Below are 18,857 nucleotides of genomic sequence, written 5' to 3' on the forward strand. Positions count from 1 at the left end.
CAGGGATTTAGTTTAAATGAAACCAGGTGTGTTGTGGTACCAGCACGAGGGGCATTGGGTAAGAAGATGGGGGGGCATGTGTGTGTGAATCTGTGAGTTGTTCTGCCTGCGATTTGGACAGATTTGGAATTTTGGAATTTGGGCCGCAGACCAGGAATTTGCATCCTGGGGGGTCAGGGAGAGGGGGTTTGGAGAGCGGAGGATGGCAGTGCAGGGGGCCAAGTGAGGAGGGGGGAGGAATGGGCTGTCCCTCTCTCTCTCTCTCTCTCTCTCGCTCTCTCTGTCTGTCTCTGTCTCTTGCTCTCTCTCTCTCTCCCTCCCTCTGCATGTGTTCAGCTGCTCCAGCTGTCGGTCTCCCCACTCACTCTCTCAGGGTCATACAGGCAGGAGTTTAAGGAACCACTTCTGGACGCCAACTCAGCCGGGACGACCGCAGCTCAGCAGAAGGACACACCGGCCAGAGGGAGACTCAGCGTCGGAGGACCCAGCGGAAAAAAGATTCACCCGTGAGTTTTCCTGTGTTTCTGTAATGTCTTATACGGATGTAAGAGGAGATTTGTGTGAAACAGAGAACTATTGCTGGACTTTGCTTGAGTTTCCTCCCCAAGTTTTTAAGATGAGATGGACCTCTCACCCATTTCTCTGGTACGACCATACACGTCCACTGCTCTGGTCTCCCAGCTGCACTCGGTTCCTCACGAGAGCCAAGATAATGTGGCCCACAGTCTCTCTGCTCGCTCCTTGGCTCCGTGCTCCAGAGACTGTAATAGGGGGGTAGACAGGAAGAGAGGCGATGAGTCACAGTGCACGTATTATTATAAAGTTTGTTGCAAAATCCTTCCACCTCATCCTTCTTGAACAACACTTCAAGTCGGTGTCCCAATCTCAGTTGTGTTAGTCACTCAGGGGAAACTACATTCAAACCAAGGTGAAGCTGTAAGTTACATTTCTGACCCAGGAACAGGTGCCAGCTTCCAACAAACACAAACAATCATGAAACCGGGATGACATCGGTGTCGAATGCTGTTTTATCACTTTTAATACATTAAATGTCTAATAGCTAACATGTGACACCTCCACCACCACTTAAGACTCAAAATTAACAGGCAAGGCAACAGGAAGGAGGGCTGCTCCCCTAAAGAGCGGCCCGTCATGGTCTGCATGTACCGACACATCACTGTAACAGCCTTTACAGTGATTTCAGAAGGAGACGGCGCCGTGTGTCTATAGATAAACTATGTCTCAGAACATGGACGATGGAGAGTCTCACAACAGGAGTCCAGTTGTGTGCAGACCCCCAGATTGCGGATTTGCAGGTTCACTGCCACAATGGTAACAGGGCGCAGATGGGCCACCATGTTCTCAGGCTGCTCCATGCACGGCGGAGCAGAACAACACAAAGCATAGCTACGTATACTCTACAAGACATCACCGTTCTGCTGTTTACACAATGTGTGTGTGTGGTCCGACCGTGTGTTTCCCTCGTCCCCATGTGGTCACTTTTATGAGCAGCCTGACATTTTGCCTGTTAAATTGAGCTGACTGTGTACATTTAGAAGTGGGTCATTCCGCTGTTACCGAGGCCAAGGCGAGCTCTGACGGGTGATTACATTAGATTATAATTATTTTTCCAAGAGATGTGGCGTGACTGGAACACACAACACATGGTTTTCAGGTATAAACTGCATCTGCTTCAAATAAGTCATTTTCTTTATTGATTCATTAATTATTTCTCATGTGGTACCAAAGCTCAGGATAAAGTGAAAAGTGTTCTTTAATATCTTAAAATCCAAGGTTTGATTTTGTCGAACCACTATCCAGAACTATACATACAATTTATCATCATCATTAACATTTCAGAAGCTAGAATGAATGAATTTATTAATTTAAAGCATTTTTTACTTAACCAGGTAATTTTCTATCAATCAGCTGATCTATTAATTGACTTCTTTCTTTCTAGTAGTTACATTAGTTTAAAATCCCTCAGTCCAGTTAATGTTAACATGAAACACAGCAGGTGTCAGAGCAGCAGCACTGGTGAGGGGGGGGGTGCTACAGTGAACCTGTGTCTCCGTCAGTGGTCATCAGGACCCAGACGATGAACTCTTGCAGCGGCCACATTCTCCGACATCCTCCCACACAATGAGGAGAGATGTGAGGTTGGAGAGCAGCGCCCGGAGGTTTGGCACCAGCTGTCCTCTTATGTGAACCATGGGGGGTTTCCCAGAACCTGATACCCTGGGAACCACTGCCGTTGCAGGGCATCCCAGCTGAGAACTGGCGCCCACATCCTTGCCACGGGCATTCCAGAGGTCCACCGCCACTTGATCTCCAGCGGCAGCAGGGCAACACCCATGCATCCCTGCTGCCCACACTGAGTAGCCAGTGAGTGACTGGACCCCGGGCCGATGGTCAGTTTGTTTTTTTGGGTGGTTTTGGGCCACACTCTTCCTGGTTGTAAGTTCAGTTCATACAGGTCACGTACTGTGGTCGTCTGATTGCACGCTGGTATGTGTAACTGTCTGTGTTTTGCTGCTTTTGACCACACAAAGGTCACAAATCGCCTGTGATGTCATCCACGTCACCCTGCGGATTTCGGTTTGTCTTGAGACGAAATACAACAACAAGCAGTGACTGTAAATGAGGCCTCCGCAGAGCGTGTGACCATACACGTAGGCAGGCAGTGAATCTAACTCGTGTCATTTCATGGTTTTTTATTCCTTCAACTCGCCTGTTTTATATATTTCTTTCTCCAGGAGCTGGAATAGGTGATGTGTTTATGTTTAGTCAGCAGAATAGCTTATAGCCTCTCTCCAGGAACATTAACTGAGGGATGGTTGTGTCTGTGCTGGGAGAAAAGCCAAGTCCATCAGAGCACTCAGCAAACATAATACACTATAAATACAGCTAAAAAAAAACACGCCACGCTCTACAGAACACTGTGCTGGTGGAAGTACTGAGGCCTGTGAGTAAAAGACACAGTGTCTCAATGTTAAAATACTGTTATAATTAAATGCTGTGACTTCATTCTCAATTCCACTTGATTCAAAGTAGCACTTAGAGTATCCAGAGTAGAAAGTGACTTTATGCCTAGTGGATCCTTTCATCCTCTTAAATTATGTAGATCCCAAGATCTTGAAAGATTAAGATATTTTAATCTTATGCATACAAGATAATATTTTATGTATACAGGTAAGTCATGAATCTGTAAAAGTTCAAATTTACTCTTTTTATTGTGTTAGTTTGGCCACATGTTTGTAAATACCAGCAAATACCTGAGCAGCTGTAATCCGCCTCCTACCTGGAAGGACCTCTGTGGGCAAGCAGGGCCTTCAACATAATCACATGTTGAATGAATAATTAAACTTTTAAAAAGTACCTGAAAATGGCAAAACCCAAGCGAAAACACCTAAAATTGTACTTCAGCACAATACCTGAGTGTACTTGGTTACTCCACTGACACAGACTGATGTCCTCTGACATTACAGACAACACAGCATCCAGAAAGAACGAGATTCCTCATCTCACAAATTGAGGCGAATGAAAAGAGATGCTGTTTTCAAATATGGAAGTAATAGCCAGGATTCTGCCTGATACACAGGGAAGCAAACCTCTGGGGGCAGCGCTCAGCGAGACTATCATTCCACTGAGTTGTAGTCTGCCAGTCCGCAGACACAGAGGGCTTTCTGTGAGCAGCGAATATGAAAGTATTTCTGTGATGTTGACTTTGTTATTTTCAGCTGAAGGATGGAGGACGTCACAGTGTTTATGTTTTTACCTGGCAGGCCGATTTATTCCATTTATTCTCCCTGCGATCAAGGGGGAACTGTGTGGTTGACAAACACTGAACAAAGTCCACTGTGAGTGGACGACTACTTAAAAATTGGCTCCATGCAGCGTATTTAGCTTGGAGTTGATTTATCCACCTCAGCTGTGGGAGCGGCTCACAGGCACCAGTGAGTTTTGAGATCGAATCGAAGTGTTTTGTGATTTCTAATGTTGTCCTTTTTGTCTTTTTCTCCACTTCTCCTTCTCTGAAATACAGATCCCACATCTCGGCCGCCCAGTACATCACAGAGTCTCACCTCCAAGGCCCTGCCTCCTGTCTGATAGCTGTGTGTGTGTGTTTGTGTGCATGTTGTACGTGTGTTCATGTCCTTGTTCTCCTGCCAATTAGTGCATTAGTATGCAGGGTGTTTGTGTGTCAAACTTGTGGGTGTGCATATGTGTGTCTGTGCTCCTCCACGTTGCTATTTCACAGCCCTCGACAGAAAGTGACACCTACACGGTAAGGACGGCTGAGTCTCTCTCCCTCCCTCTGCTCTCCTCTCTTATTCCCTCGGCATCTTCTCTTTTATTACACACCACACCTGCCAGTTATTCTTTCGGCTTTGTTCCTCGTTGAACCGTTGGCCTCTGCTCTCCCTTTTTATTAGCTCCTCTTCTTCTCCATGCTTAATATTGCACAGCAGCTTTTTCCACGTCCAACGTTTTATAGTTTTACTTTCTGGAGGTAATTATAGTTTTAATTCCATGTTGTTTTAAGCCTCAATTGTCTTCCCATGCAACTCACAGCGAAATTGTTTTCCTCCCAAAATGATAATCACCCCTCTTCCAAACAGTGGCCTGACTTTCTTTGAGTTTCAAGCGACACTCGGCCTCAGAAAAGCAAATTAAAATGTCATACTCTGCTCACCAGCAGCAGACTTCTTGTCTTTTTGGCCCAGCGCTCCCACATGAGTACACGTTTAACTATCCTCTGCTTCTTTATTTCATGTAATATACAACTTCATGGCTCAGAGGGACTGTTCCCATCTTTCTTTCCTCCATTTTCTCACAGTCTGTTGCTCTCTGTTGCTCTTTGTAGGAATGCACAGATGGGTATCACTGGGACCCTCAGACCGAGCACTGCAAAGGTAAGAGCTCACTATTACCTGAGGTTTCTCCAACTCAACATTCAGTTCTAATGCACAGTCATTAAATATGTCTCTGCATCCCCCGTCAGACATAAACGAATGTGAGACCATTCTGGATGCCTGCAAAGGGGAGATGAAGTGCTTCAACCACTACGGAGGGTACCTGTGCCTTCCCCGCTCTGCGTCAGTCATCCCGGCTCCAGAGCCCCCCATCACGCCCACCGAGCCCTTTAACCCCTGCCCTCTGGGCTACGAGCCACAGGGAGACAGCTGTGTGGGTGAGTGTCTGGTTAGTTGGTCTGGGGGGTCAGAGGTGGACAGGTGGCCACAGGATGAGTGGTCATTAATCACATTTGTGTGTGTGTGATTGTGTACATTTACTGTCGGCGGACACAGGCTGTGGGGGACAGGTGGCCGCAGCAGGTGTTGGAACTGGAGGCAGCGTGTTGGTGCAATCTGTGTGGGTGTGAGTGAGCATGAGTCCACACGGGGCCGGCAGACAGTGGAGGAATGTGGAAGATTTCACGCGAGGACAGCTGCTCTGTTTTAAGAGCCGAGAATACTGCCTGTGCTGGAGGACGGAGACGTGTTCATCGGGGTCTGCATGAGGCAGCAAACATGATTCAACACTATGTGATGTTCTCAGCTGCTGGGTGGAAACCAGGGGAGCTGAGTCGCCAGTGCCAGCTTGAACAATCCCAGTGTGTCGGTCAGTCGGGCTGAGTGACGCTGTGTTTGCTCACCATGACCACAGCTCTGACATGTGTGTTCCTGATTCTCTTCGCCCACAGATATCGATGAGTGTGAGCGGGATGAAGATGACTGTCAGCCCAGCCAGCAGTGCATCAACACCCTGGGTGCCTTCACCTGCCAGTGTCCGGACGGTTACCGCAAGGTTGGCACAGAGTGTATCGGTGAGTTGATCCAACTTCAATTAAACATATGGCAACTTAGAGGAAGAAAAGGTTTTACTGCACGGCCTGTTGGAGCTGCAGGCGTGAACTTAATAGCCTCTTTTAATTCTCAGACATCGACGAGTGCAGGTACAGGTACTGCCAACATCGCTGCGTCAACGTCCCCGGGTCCTTTTCTTGTCAATGTGAACCTGGTTTCCAGCTGGCAGGAAACAACCGCTCTTGTATTGGTGAGTGATGTAACCGGTAATGAAAGAAGTATTAATCAATTTGAGCTACCAGGTATAAAAACTGTACAATTAAAAACTTTTAAGACTCCATTATAAATAAAAACCCTGCTTTCAAAGCTACAAAAGTAAAGATTTTGAACTATATTATGTACTCTTTGGTAGTTTTATCTGTACTTTTTTATATAAGCTATAAAAAACAAGCATTTTTTTTTCATTATTGATTATAGTTTTTAGTTTATATTTTGAAAAACAGCACAGATAGAAATTTCTCACTTCAAAGAAACCAGAGGAGTTTCACCTCTGGCTGAAAACACTTCTCGTTGGACTCCATCACTCACAGTAATACGCCGTCTTGGGAAATGTGTTTTCAGGAACTTTGAATTTACTTGGAGCTTTTATTCTGATTTGTGCTTTTTAGTTTTGGATCCAAGACCTATTAAAGTTTTTTGGATATGCAAGCTTTCCAGTCTGTTGTCCCACAAAAACAACGAAACCCATTTTATAGCGTTTAGAGTTTACGTCCACACGGCTCTATAAAAATCTGCCTTCCCGCGTTTCAGATGTGAATGAATGTGACATGGGTGCCCCCTGCTCTCAGAGGTGTTACAACACATATGGCACCTTCCTCTGTCGCTGTGACCAGGGCTACGAGCTGGGGCCTGATGGCTTCGCTTGTAATGGTAAGACCTTCTCCCTGTCTCTCTCTGTGACACCTCTCTGTTTATCTGTATTCTGTCGCTGATGGTGGACTGTAAATTAAACATGAGCTTGCACCCTGACAGACATTGACGAGTGCAGCTACTCCAGTTACCTGTGCCAGCACCAGTGTGTCAATGAACCAGGGAAGTTCTCCTGCGTGTGCCCTGAGGGATACCAGCTGCTGGGGACCAGACTATGTCAGGGTGAGCACACACACACCTGCTTCCTCTTTTCCTCTCATAACGTCCCTCTCTGTGCGAGTCCTTTGACAGCAGCTCTCTTCCTGCTGTCTTTCCGCTTCCTGTTCAGACAAACATCACAAGCCCTTTTTCCTCCGCAGATATAAACGAGTGTGAAACAGGTGAACACCAGTGTACCGAGTCACAGACGTGTGTGAACATCCACGGGCGATACCAGTGCGTGGACAGCAACCGATGCCTAGAGCCGTATATCCAGGTGTCTGAGAAGTGAGTGACACCTCATGAAAGCTGGAGTGTGTTCACACTCAGAACACACACTTCCACACACATTTTCCCAATTACTCAAGTATGTGCTGGCTCTGGGCTCAGCATATAATCAACCCCTGTATTGAGTATGGCTCACGCTTCAAGATTATCCCAATTACTTTTTCCACACACGGGTCCAACTCTGCGACCTTCTCTTTTGAACACGATCCAGTGCAATAAGAAAGCTATTACAGTTGTGAACAAGTGTTGGATTGGTAACAGGTGTGGGTCACTATTAACAAATCCCACATGATTTGCTCGTATAAAAGGTGTTTTAGAAAAACAATGGCTACTGGTCAATATCTGTTTAGATTCAAGAGTTCTTTTCCTCTTAGTCATATTACTCCCTCTGCTGGCTAATTTGTGAATTTCTGTTTTCTATTCCTATCACGGATGGATTACTGTAAGAACCCAAAGGACTTAAAAGCACCTGAATTCTAAAAGATGTTGCACAATAATGATAAAGAGATGCAAAACTACATGCATAGATCCCATCGTCTGGTTCCATAGTGTAGCGGTTATCACGTCTGCTTTACACGCAGAAGGTCCTGGGTTCGAGCCCCAGTGGAACCAGTATTTTGGAGAGGCGGTGGACTAGTGGCAGAAACTTGGACTATGGGCAGAAAAGGCCTCTGGTTCGTCTCTGGTTCGACTCCACGGAGAAACAACAAAAAGACGAACCTGGATTGATCTGTCTAAAAATCCAAGAGGATTCTCCCTACCCTGTCTAGTGCCCCTGAGCAAGGCACCTTACTCCCCCAACATCTGCTCCCCGGGCGCCGTACATGGCTGCCCACTGCTCTGTGTGTCCTGCACCAGATGGGTTAAAAGCAGAGGTTATGTCATGTCTGCATGTGTTTGGGACAAATAAATGTATCTTAATCTTAATCAAAGCGACCACAAATGACTGCACGTGGATTCAATCATAACTCACTGCATTTCCTTCCATTGTGTGTGTGCAGCCGCTGCGTGTGTCCCGTCAGCAAGCCCGCCTGCCGAGAGCTTCCTTTCTCCATCGTCCACCGCTACATGACCATCACCTCGGAGCGCTCCGTCCCCTCCGACATCTTCCAGATTCAAGCCACCAGCGTCTCTCCAGGGGCTTACAACACCTTCCGCATCCGCTCCGGGGACGAGAACGGAGACTTTTACATCAGGGTGAGAGCTGTGACAGAGCAGAGCATGAAGAGGAGCGTGGTGTCGCACTGACCTGATGGTTAATGAGACCGAATCTGCTGTGCTGACCGAAATAATCTGTTCTGGATCTTGTTCAAGACATAGACTTGGATGAATAAGATACAGATTAATATTGGATGAGATGTTTCTAGGTTGAAATATGTTTTGTCAGTCAAATCTGGTAAAACAGAATAGGATTCAATGTAGGGCTGGTAGATCAGTTTTAGTTTGGTGTACATTATAAACTTGCAGTGTAAAAATCCTATTCTTTATTATAAAACAATATTGTTGATAAGCACCTTCCCTGGAGGCTCAAACATGCTTTACGTGTGGAAATCTAAAACTCATCCACACGCTGATGACAGTTTCCCTTCCTGTAGACATGTACTCAGTCATATTCGTTTTGTCTCTTCCAGCAAATCAATAATATCAGCGCCATGCTGGTGCTGGCCCGCGCTGTGTCCGGGCCCAGAGAGTACACGTTGGACCTGGAGATGGTGTCCGTCAACCCTCTGCTCAGCTACCACGGCAGTTCCGCCCTCAGACTCTCCATCTACGTTGGGCCTTACACCTTTTAAAGAGGAGGAGGAAGCGGAGGAAGAAGACGACTGGAGGGGACACAGAGAAGAGATGGAGAGAAAGAGCTGAGGAGAAGCACAGATGCAAAAGAAGCTGTAAAAAGAAGTGGTCGATGCAGTTCAACCAGTCACTGTGATGTCACACTTGTAGCTTTTTGTACTTGTACAAAGAAAGCCACACATTTGTGTCAGTCCACCTTATTACGTGTAAGAATATACATGCAGTGCAGTATACAGTATACAGTATTCATGTAGCAGTAATGTATGAAATACAGAGCAGCCTCAAAATGATAAGTCCAGTCCAATTGTTCCCTCCGGTTTTTCAGTTTCCCTGGATTTCCCTTTTCATGTTATTTTTCACTGCTCACTCGTCTGACAGCATCATTCTGACGTCCGAGTGTAAAAAGGGGATTTATTTTCTTCACACCTGCTCAGCGTGATAACAAATCTGTGCCGTGCTGCTGTCAGGTGGAGTGATTCACTCCGGGCGTCACCACATTAATCCGTCTCGTCCGGTTTACATCCTTATCTTTGGTTCCACTCTGTCACTTCATTCCCGTTTTCCTTTTCACAGACGCGATTCAGTAACCACTCATATCAGACCTCAGCATCCAGGCTCCTCCTTCACCCTCCACTGTTCATCCTCTACCATCGAGCTCTCCCTTAACTGCCGTTTGTCGGATTGCCACGTGTTGTACTTTGTATTTTCTTTGTCTAAGATTTGAACCCAAATAAAACAATGTACCTTAACATCTCCGTGTCGCGGTTAAATAAATCACAGATTCATATTTTTAAGTCTTTTCACTCTACAGAATTCTGAAACTTTATTGATTAGTCGATCAACAGAAAACTATTTTTCAAGCTGCAGCTTCTTCTGTAGAATGGAAATTGAATGAAACGTCTTTAAGAACCTTGTGTTGTGAGAAATTGAAATGTTAGATTCCAGTTTCAATTGATAAATCAGAACTTAATTTGTATTTTCAGTTCAATTGATAATGGAAACAGTTGTGAGTTAACCCCTCAATGATTGTTATTGTCTATGATGTTTTTCTGTTCTGTCTGTTTAAAGAATTAAAGGTTGACGACTTCACCGGTTAGTTTAGCAAATATAAGCAAAAGTTGCTTTCAGACATGCACTGAACTTAAAGTAGCAGTGTGTAAAAAGCCTAAGGCCTTCTAAGGCTCTTTTCCTTTTCTTGGACTCGGCCAGCCCCCCTTGTAAAATGTCAGGAGTATGTCGGATTGAGCCCAAGTGAGAATACAGCATGAAAATGTTTGGAAAATTTGTCTTACTCAGACAATCTGCTGTGTTCTTCGTACGTGAAAAAGGAAAACTACCTATTTTCCGGAGTTCTAGTCTGAAAATGGCTAATAGCTGGTTCACTGCCCCACGTTGCCAACACAGCCACTAATGTACTAAGTTGCATTTTCTAATGTTTCTCTGAGCTTCCTTTAAATTCGACTTTGACCCAAACATGGAGCAGAAAGTCTGTGGTGTGACCTGGCCTTAAATCTACACTGCATCTATTTAGGCCCCCAGCCAGCCGCTGGCTTTATGAACGCCTCAGTAGTTGCTCTGCTTATTCGGCTCCACTGGTTATAAATAGCCAACACTTTGGACACAGTTCCACAACCGGCTCTGGTATAATGCACCTTAAAACTGTGCTTGAAACCTTCTCTCACACAGGCAAAGAGATTTAGTCCCACTAGCATCACTGTTTATCTAGTTTCACTGGAAAGGTCACAGCCACAACAGTTCCTGATTCCTTTCTGACCAAAAGAGAAACTTATGACCCTATGGTTTCATTACGAAGTTAAGAGCGGAGTCCACATCTGGGGGGGTTCCTGTCAGTGCCATGACACAGAAAAGGATCCCGATTGTGTTCAAATATAAGAACCATCTCATCATACTGCACCCACACCCTCCAACACAGGTTCCCCTCAGTCTGCAGCATCAGTGAACACCACCATCAGTCCTGTCATCTTCAAAACAAGATCTAGGCTAAAATATCCCAAAATCTTGTATCTACCTCCCGGCATCGTGAAATTAGGGCAGTGAAAGGCTGCATCTTATATGAAACAGTGAATCTATGCAGCCTTCTGTTTCACTTTTCACTGTAACAGCATTTCTCTTTGTGTGCAACGGATTCTGTCAACCCCCCAAAAAACAAAAAAAAGATAAAGGGAGAGAGTGGGAGAAGGAGAGAGGGGAAAGCCCTTATTTTACAGTCCAGTGCTGTAAGCTCCACCCAGGCCTACACGCACACACACACCTCCCATCTGTCCTCACTGGAGGGGGTGATGACTCACACACAGCCCTGTTTTATGTAACAGGAGCAGACACGGTTCAGCCACCAGGGGGCAGCAGACCACACAGATCTCCTCCATCCAGGAATAGCAACAACCTGAAGAGAGTGTGTTGGTTTTATAACCTAATTGACTGGTGAACCTACATTTTCTCCCATTTTCCATGAACTCACGCACCTGTGGGAGGAAAAAGTGACGGCACCTTTGTCCTCTTCTCACAAATAATATTCAACTCAGCGAGAACTGTAGAATAGATTTATATTTCTTACATAACTTCATCTTGTAATGATGGAGAACAAGGAGGACAGACCCTGGTGATGTGGTTAGGGAGTGCAGGAGGGGAGGAGGTGTGTGTGTGTGTGTGTGAGTGTGTGAGTGTGTGTGTGTGTGTGTGTGTGTGTGTGTGTGTGTGTGTGTGTGTGTGTGTGTGTGTGTGTGTGTGCATGTGTGTGTGTGAGTGTTCACATTAGGGGCACAGTGGCCTAGTGTTATACTGTAAGTCTCCTGGCATTTCCTGTTGGTCCAAAGACAGAAAGAAAACCTAAATGAAACTGAGGGATTCTGTCGTGGACGGCCTCCGAACTGGCTCACCAGGCACAGGGGCCAAAACCATCAGGGGGCTCCTTGGGCTTCTCCTGAAAAATTTCATTGACAAAAAAAGACACAAAATGGCCACAGGATGCAAAATAACCAAGATATGACAGACAAAAAACACAAAACACCACAGAGAGATGCCAAATTACCCAAAGAAGAATGAAAAAGGCAAAGCAACCACTAAGAGACCCAACAACGGCAAAGATATAAAGTTACTTAACATAGACACACAAAAAAAATCACCCAAGACACAAAATTACCAAAGTGATCACAACACAATCACAATGAGATGCAAAATAGCAAAAAAAAGAGAAGAAGACGCAAACAGAAGAGAAATAGATACAGAAATGATCACAGACACAAAATGACCAGCGTAACATAACGTGACCACAAAGCAAGACAAATCACTAAAACTAGCTGCAAAACGACTAAAATTAGACGCAGAACTATCACAAAATGATGCAAAACTGCTAAAAATGATGCAAAACAATCAGAAAGATGGAAAACAAGTAAAAATAGATGCAAAAACAACAACCAGAGTGAGTTACACTGCGACGACAATGAGATGAAGACAAACACTGTATTGGCAGAGTGGGCACAGAGGAGTGTGGGTGTGAATGTGTGTGAAGTGATGTAATTGGAGGAATCAGATTTTGGAATGCGTGTGGTCATGCTGCAGGTCTGTGTGTGTGTGTGTATCTGTGTTTACGTGTTTGTTGGTGTCTCTGTGTTAGTGTGTCTTTAGGCTGCTGTGTCTGTTTGCAGGGTGTGGGTGTTTACAGAGGGGAGCGTGTGTTTGAGAGGTGCCCACATAGACGGGTGGGAGGAGTGATCTGGGCGGCAGAGGGGGGGAGCTGGAACGGCCTGGGCCTCGTTTTTCTTGGCGCCTTCGCCTGAGTGTGATCTCATTTCTGGGCAAGCCGAGCCCTATAGGCCGCAGTGGGGGGGGGGGGTTGATGGCGTGGGACTGGAAGTGGGAAACGGAGGTGCACCACGGTACGGTGGGACAAACACGTTGGACAGGAAAGAGGAACCTGTCCTCGTGACAGAGTCCAGTTGTGTCTCTTCAGCTCAACACACGCTGCCATGACAGAGGAGCAGCTCCCTTTTGAACTCCTCCTGCTGCTGCATCACAAAAAAAGCTCTCAACGCCTCCCCCCCCCCGCCCTCCACCACAGGACAATGCAGGTATTATAGTTATGAATGGGAGAGCGAGGTGGAGTGTCATTTCCCTCCACCCACAACCCCGTCGAGCAACCGGGATTAGTTCATTAAGGAAAAGAGCAGCCGCTGGAATCCGTGGGACTTCAAACGTTGGCTGCACAATGCAAAGAGGACCCAGGGATGAGAGAGGGCAAATTAGTGAGAGTATCAGGGATCTCTCTCTCCTCCTTTACATACTGTATATAAATAAGGGGAGAGAGAGAGAGAGAGAGAGAGAGAGAGGGAGGGAGCGAGAGAGAGAGAGAGAGAGAGAGATTTTTTAGTGTCACATTAGTGTCCCTCATACACTAAATAAACTGTATTTAGATTATAGATCGATTAGAATTACACACACAGCTACAACATGGTTTGCAGCATCTTAAAGTTTTATAGCGATGTGCCGAGGGAGGTCATGTTCTCATCGGTGCTTGTTTGTCTGTTATTTAGTGGCAGTACACAAATTCTACAAGACATATCAACCATGAAGCTGGTGGAAGGATGCAGGATGTGTAAGGGGAGAAGAGAAACCATCAGATTTTGGTGCAGGTCCAGGAATTTCTTTTTCCCCCTTTGTGAGTTAGTGCATCGTTTGACATTTTCACGAGGTTTCCTGGCTAATAATTCATGGATCTAGATGAAAACGTCAGGCACATTTTGGGAACTGATATTGATGAGTGGGTGAAGTTTGGTGCAGTTTGATTTCCTTTTTGGGGAGGGTTGGGTCTTGGTGGAGGTTTGTGCTCTAATGATTGACACCTTCTTCACAGTAGGTCCTCTTGTGCAGTAATTCCCAACCAGTTTGTTCTATACTGAGGGATGAATGGAAAAACAGTAGATTACAGCAGCTAATTGGAATACATGCATGTAGCCTTCATATTTATATCTTATATCATATGTAGTTTGGTTGTACTTGATGGTCATCTTTTGATGCATTTGAACTCATTTGAGTGTGTATAAAAATAATAGGAACACTTGCAAACTGCAGCCAAAATGATCATAAAGTTGAAATGACGTCTCTTTTTTGAGTTAAAACTGCATTAAATTGCATTATAAATAATAATAATATAAATAAATTTAACAAGGAAGGGTTGATTTCATGACTATTGAAGTTCATTGAATATATATTCACACTGAACACATTTTGGTTGGATGTTCTATTATTCATTATTAAATCCTGTGACATTTTCTTCTTCTTCTTTTGAATACAAACATTTGTCTCCTGGAGCTCACATATGGAAAGTCTTTAGAAACCGCCCGTCCTGTGACACCGCAATTTCGCGTTATCTCTGAAAATAATTAGCTTATCAGTCTGGTCCAATTACAGGTTCAGTTGCTGGGTATGTTCATTACCTCGGGTCAGCGTCCTCTCCTACCAACACGCCGGCAGTTAGCGCGGGGGGGGGGGCAGCGAACAGGATAACGTGTCACATGTCAGTAATTAACAGCACTGCAATTAGAAATATGACTGCACACACACATGTACTGTGACTGGAGCAGGGTTCAGATACAGAAACACAGAGAAAACGAGCTGAACTTGCTCATCTATTTGTCATTCACACAAACAAAACTAATTACATGAGAGCTGATGTTGAGAGTTCAGGTCCAGATGTTGAGAGAGACTCCCCCCCTCTCCCCTCTCTCCTCTCCCCTCTCCCCCTCCCCTCTCTGTAGTCTCGGATAGATTTATATAAGACTCAGAGTTAGACCTTACCCAAGCTTACTCTACCTTCCATTTCTTTTACACGTTGCGTAAATGTGGTAACCAAGAAACGACGACGTGTTGCTATGGATGAGTGGGTGGCAGCAAAAGGGACCTATGCTGAAAAGACATTCAGCCAAGAGAAAAATAACAGAAAAGAAAAGCAAAACACTGAAAGGTATGTGAACTCCAGGGAGCAGGAGCTGGGGAGGAATTCTGTGAATCAGAACAAAAACTGATTGTGAAACATGTTCCGGCTTTGAGGTTTAGTTGCTCAGGCATTTTTTCCAACTTCAGATGAAGAACAACTGGAGGATGTGGATTCACCAGCAGTGGAATGTTTTAGTTTAGAGGCACCTGGAACTTGTTATGTACAGAAGTCATTTATTTCACTACTTTGTTGATTCAGATAATTAAAACAACTAAAAACATAACAAAATATAACTTCTGACTAATGATGAATTACATTATGTACTTTATTGGAAAATTGGAATTCTGTATAAGTAAGTTTGGTAGATTAAATATTTTTGATATCACGGTTTATGCACTTTTATTCAAGGAGAATTTTGAATACAGGATTTTTCCTGGGGTTTGGCCTAACATAGGTTAACATAGGTTTGGCCTAGGGGTTAGAGTGATCGTTCTCCAACAAGAAGGTTGTCGGTTTCGACCCCAACTCTTCCCCATCTGAACGCTGAAGTGTCCTTGGCAAGACACTGAACCCCTAAAATCGGCAGGACTGCAACCACCTATTATTTGCACAATATCTTACACTATGTAAATTTAAAAACTAAAGAAAAAACAAAAAATTATTTAAAAATTAAATTAAATTAAACTAATCCTGCGCAGATTGCTACTGCGCAGGATTAATTTAATTTAACTTAATAACTAATGTAACATAATGTGTACCATAGTATTGTTAAAAGCTAGGTTGGAATTTGTGTGCATTATAAGTAGAATAAAGCTGCCTTAAAACATTTTAAAACATCTCTTTTAATGATTTACCTCCTTTGTTTTGCTTTTTTAAGATTATTTATAACATGCTGATAAACAGTTCTGAGGGCCCCAGTAGATTCTAGAATCTCCGCTGGTTTTACTTATTGTATGTCCTACTGGAAGTTGTTCCCAACCTGAAGATCTGACGCCTGTTCATGAAATTCTTATATATAATTGATTATTTTGACATAAAGTTTAGGGACAGTTTGGGGCCTCAAACACATATTTAAATGAATAAAGACCTCAACTCTTAGATTCTGTGTTTTGTAAGCTTTCAAAATGCAAAAAGGTTGATTTAAACTTAAAAAATGTGCTGTATTCAAATAGCTGATACTTTGTTTTATGTGATAAATCTTAATCTCAAGTGAAGATGATACCCTCAGGTGATAATTAACTGCAATGGAGGGGAAGTATAGGGAGCTATTAAAGAAATAAAGTACTAACATATTTGAGTGAATGTATATTCCATCACTGGACTCCTCATATCTGCCCATAAGCTTGTAACCATCATCTAAAATACACTCAACCTGACAATAATTTATTTACAAACCTGCTTTTATAAGTGTTTCCAATTCAGAGTTTCATTAATGAGCCAACACAATGAAAATATTGAATAACAGGTCTTTTTCCTGGAAATAGGGCTTGTCTATAACCTGTTACGTGTTTTCCAGCTGACACGCTGCAGGCCTTGTTTGTGCGTTAATGTATTTTTGGAGCGCTCTGGGTGGAAAATTCTCAATTGGAAGAAATGAACAAGCCACAGCTGACAGGTAATTGACCCCGTCCAGTCATGAATCAGCCCAGAATGAATGAATCAGAATATTGCTAGAGACAATAGACGGTGCAGGAGGGAAGGGGAGAACAAAATGGAGCAAACTGCGATGGTTATGTGAGGTGGGACGTGTGGCCGCTATCAAAATGTCGTGTCAATAGGGAAGTATTCTGAGACACGTTGCACGAGGATGGCGACAGAAAGAGGACGAGTGGATGAAAAAGAGAACAAACGATCTCTGAAAAGAACAAGGTACCAACAGGATTTACAGGCCGTTATGAAGTCCATACAGAACATATGTTACTCCCTCACTCTCATCAACCCACTCTCTGGGTTTCGTTATGCAACGCCTCCGTCTATCTGCTCTTATTCAACATATATGTCCAGAAATTTAAATCAACGCTTATCCGTATGCAAAACCATCCGCACGTCATCTCTTTGTCTTTTTGCTGATTTGCTTCCTGTGGTTGAAATCTGGTCTGAAAACGAGAGGTAATCGAGGGGAGTGAGGTACACGGAGCCAGTAAAAGGGAGAGAAAAAGGTAGAGAGGGTGTCTCAATGAAGGATCTGCTGCTAGGAGGTCTCTCATGATGTAACACATCTACATCACGTCACCATGGCAACCCCGCATCAGCACCAACTTACTGTGGGGAAAGAGAGGCAGTGTCTGTGCTGGTATGTTACAGTACACAGATGAGAACGGCATATGTGCGCCACAAAAAAGCCATATGGTTCAAAATAAAAATGTTAAATATAAATGGAAATGTCGTGTTTTGATCATTTCCAATTGGAATTAGCTTTTTGTCATAAAATCAGTAGCGAGATGCTTGAAAACAACTTCTAACTCTCTGGTGCAGATCTCATCCTTGAGCACACAATGACATACATTCAATCTCACACATTTTAATAAAGCCTCTTGAGGCAGACTCCATCCTCAATAGAAACATGTCAGCTATTTACAGGCTTATTGTCCCCATGTTCTCCAGTGAGTCTAAGTATAAACTGAGGGACCTTGAGGAGAGAACTTGAACACAACTGAAGAGCTCTGGTGAAAAACTTCTGGCCCCTGTTCTGTGGCCCGGCTGCTAAAAATACTCTGGACATTGAAAAGCGAAGAGAAAAGGCACAAGGCTACTGGCTCACAAAGCCAAGCGGAGAGAGAGGGAGGCAGCGAGTGATGGATAAAGGCGGGAGGTGAGGAGCCGGAGTGTGGGTGGAGCTGCGTGCGTGGGTGTTTGTATGGTTGATATTCACAAGTTGTCCGTCGATGGATCCGTCAGGCTACAGATACGACACAGTGACATGCAGTGAAGCATGTCTGTGCCTGCACTGAGGTATTATTACTATTCATATTGATATTATTATTACAAGTTTAAACATTAACAACATCTCATCACACCACATATAGGTGAAAATGAGTGAAATGAAAATAATTCCTTTTTTCTGATGTTTGTGTTGTTATTTTCTGAGACTTTGTGCTGCTGCTAACACATTTAGAGACACAATTCGAAGCTAATGATTCATATTTCCCAACCTGAAGGGTCGTGATCAATTTGAGGGATCACAAGGGGATTGAAAGGAGCAACACACTCCTGACGTACAAAGTTAAACTTATTTTTGTCAAGTGATTGCATTTGTTCATCAACATGTCCTCCTTCAGGTGAGAGAGGATTTGAGTTACGTGCAGAGTTTCTGAATAAGGCAGAGAAGCTGTATCTGAGAGAAGTACCATGCACACAACAGAAACACACTCTTTTTCTTTGATTCAAGACCAGGACCTTTCTCATTAGAGCCTGTCTGTTTCTCAAATGTTCTATCTGGTACCGTCTTCAAAAAACTGACGGAGTCTTCCTAAATTATTTTAAGATAGATGAGGTGAAGTAATGTGACATTCAACATACAGAATGGGGGGGTCAGGATCCCCCCGGATCTCCCCCGTAGAGTAATATCTCATGGTGTAATGTGACTGAATCAACATGATACATGTAAAAGTACATATTTACTCTATGTACTCTATGTACTCTTACATGTATTCTATGTAGAAAACATATGCAGAAAACTGGTCCCCTGTAAATCAATCTTCACCTACATGGACTCACACTGTACTTGATGTTTTATTAATACTGAGATTTAGTTTCTTGTGGATATTCATATTATCCTCTTGCTAGAAGCCATTTGACAAAAAGATGTAAATGAATGTAAAACTAAATTCCCCAGAAAGAATCTAAATATACAAATATAAGATGTGAGAGTGAGTGTATACATA

At 44.0% G+C, this 18,857-nt stretch overlaps 1 protein-coding gene and 1 non-coding gene across 2 annotated transcripts; both read left to right on the forward strand.

The window, feature by feature from the left end:
- Positions 1 to 378: 378 nt before the first annotated feature.
- efemp2a (EGF containing fibulin extracellular matrix protein 2a) lies at positions 379 to 9,769 on the forward strand. The gene is made up of 11 exons (XM_061079815.1): positions 379 to 506; positions 4,046 to 4,288; positions 4,868 to 4,916; positions 5,006 to 5,194; positions 5,708 to 5,830; positions 5,944 to 6,060; positions 6,621 to 6,740; positions 6,843 to 6,962; positions 7,100 to 7,226; positions 8,228 to 8,423; positions 8,858 to 9,769. Exons 2-11 carry the CDS (start codon positions 4,187 to 4,189, stop codon positions 9,017 to 9,019), a joined length of 1,305 nt encoding a protein of 434 aa, XP_060935798.1. The 5' UTR covers positions 379 to 506; positions 4,046 to 4,186; the 3' UTR covers positions 9,020 to 9,769.
- On the forward strand, positions 7,766 to 7,838 carry trnav-uac (transfer RNA valine (anticodon UAC)). The gene has a single exon. It is a non-coding gene; the product is annotated as a tRNA-Val (tRNA).
- Positions 9,770 to 18,857: the final 9,088 nt, after the last annotated feature.

This window comes from Limanda limanda, chromosome 10, assembly GCF_963576545.1.
Source record: "Limanda limanda chromosome 10, fLimLim1.1, whole genome shotgun sequence".
Classification (NCBI taxonomy): Eukaryota; Metazoa; Chordata; class Actinopteri; order Pleuronectiformes; family Pleuronectidae; genus Limanda; species Limanda limanda.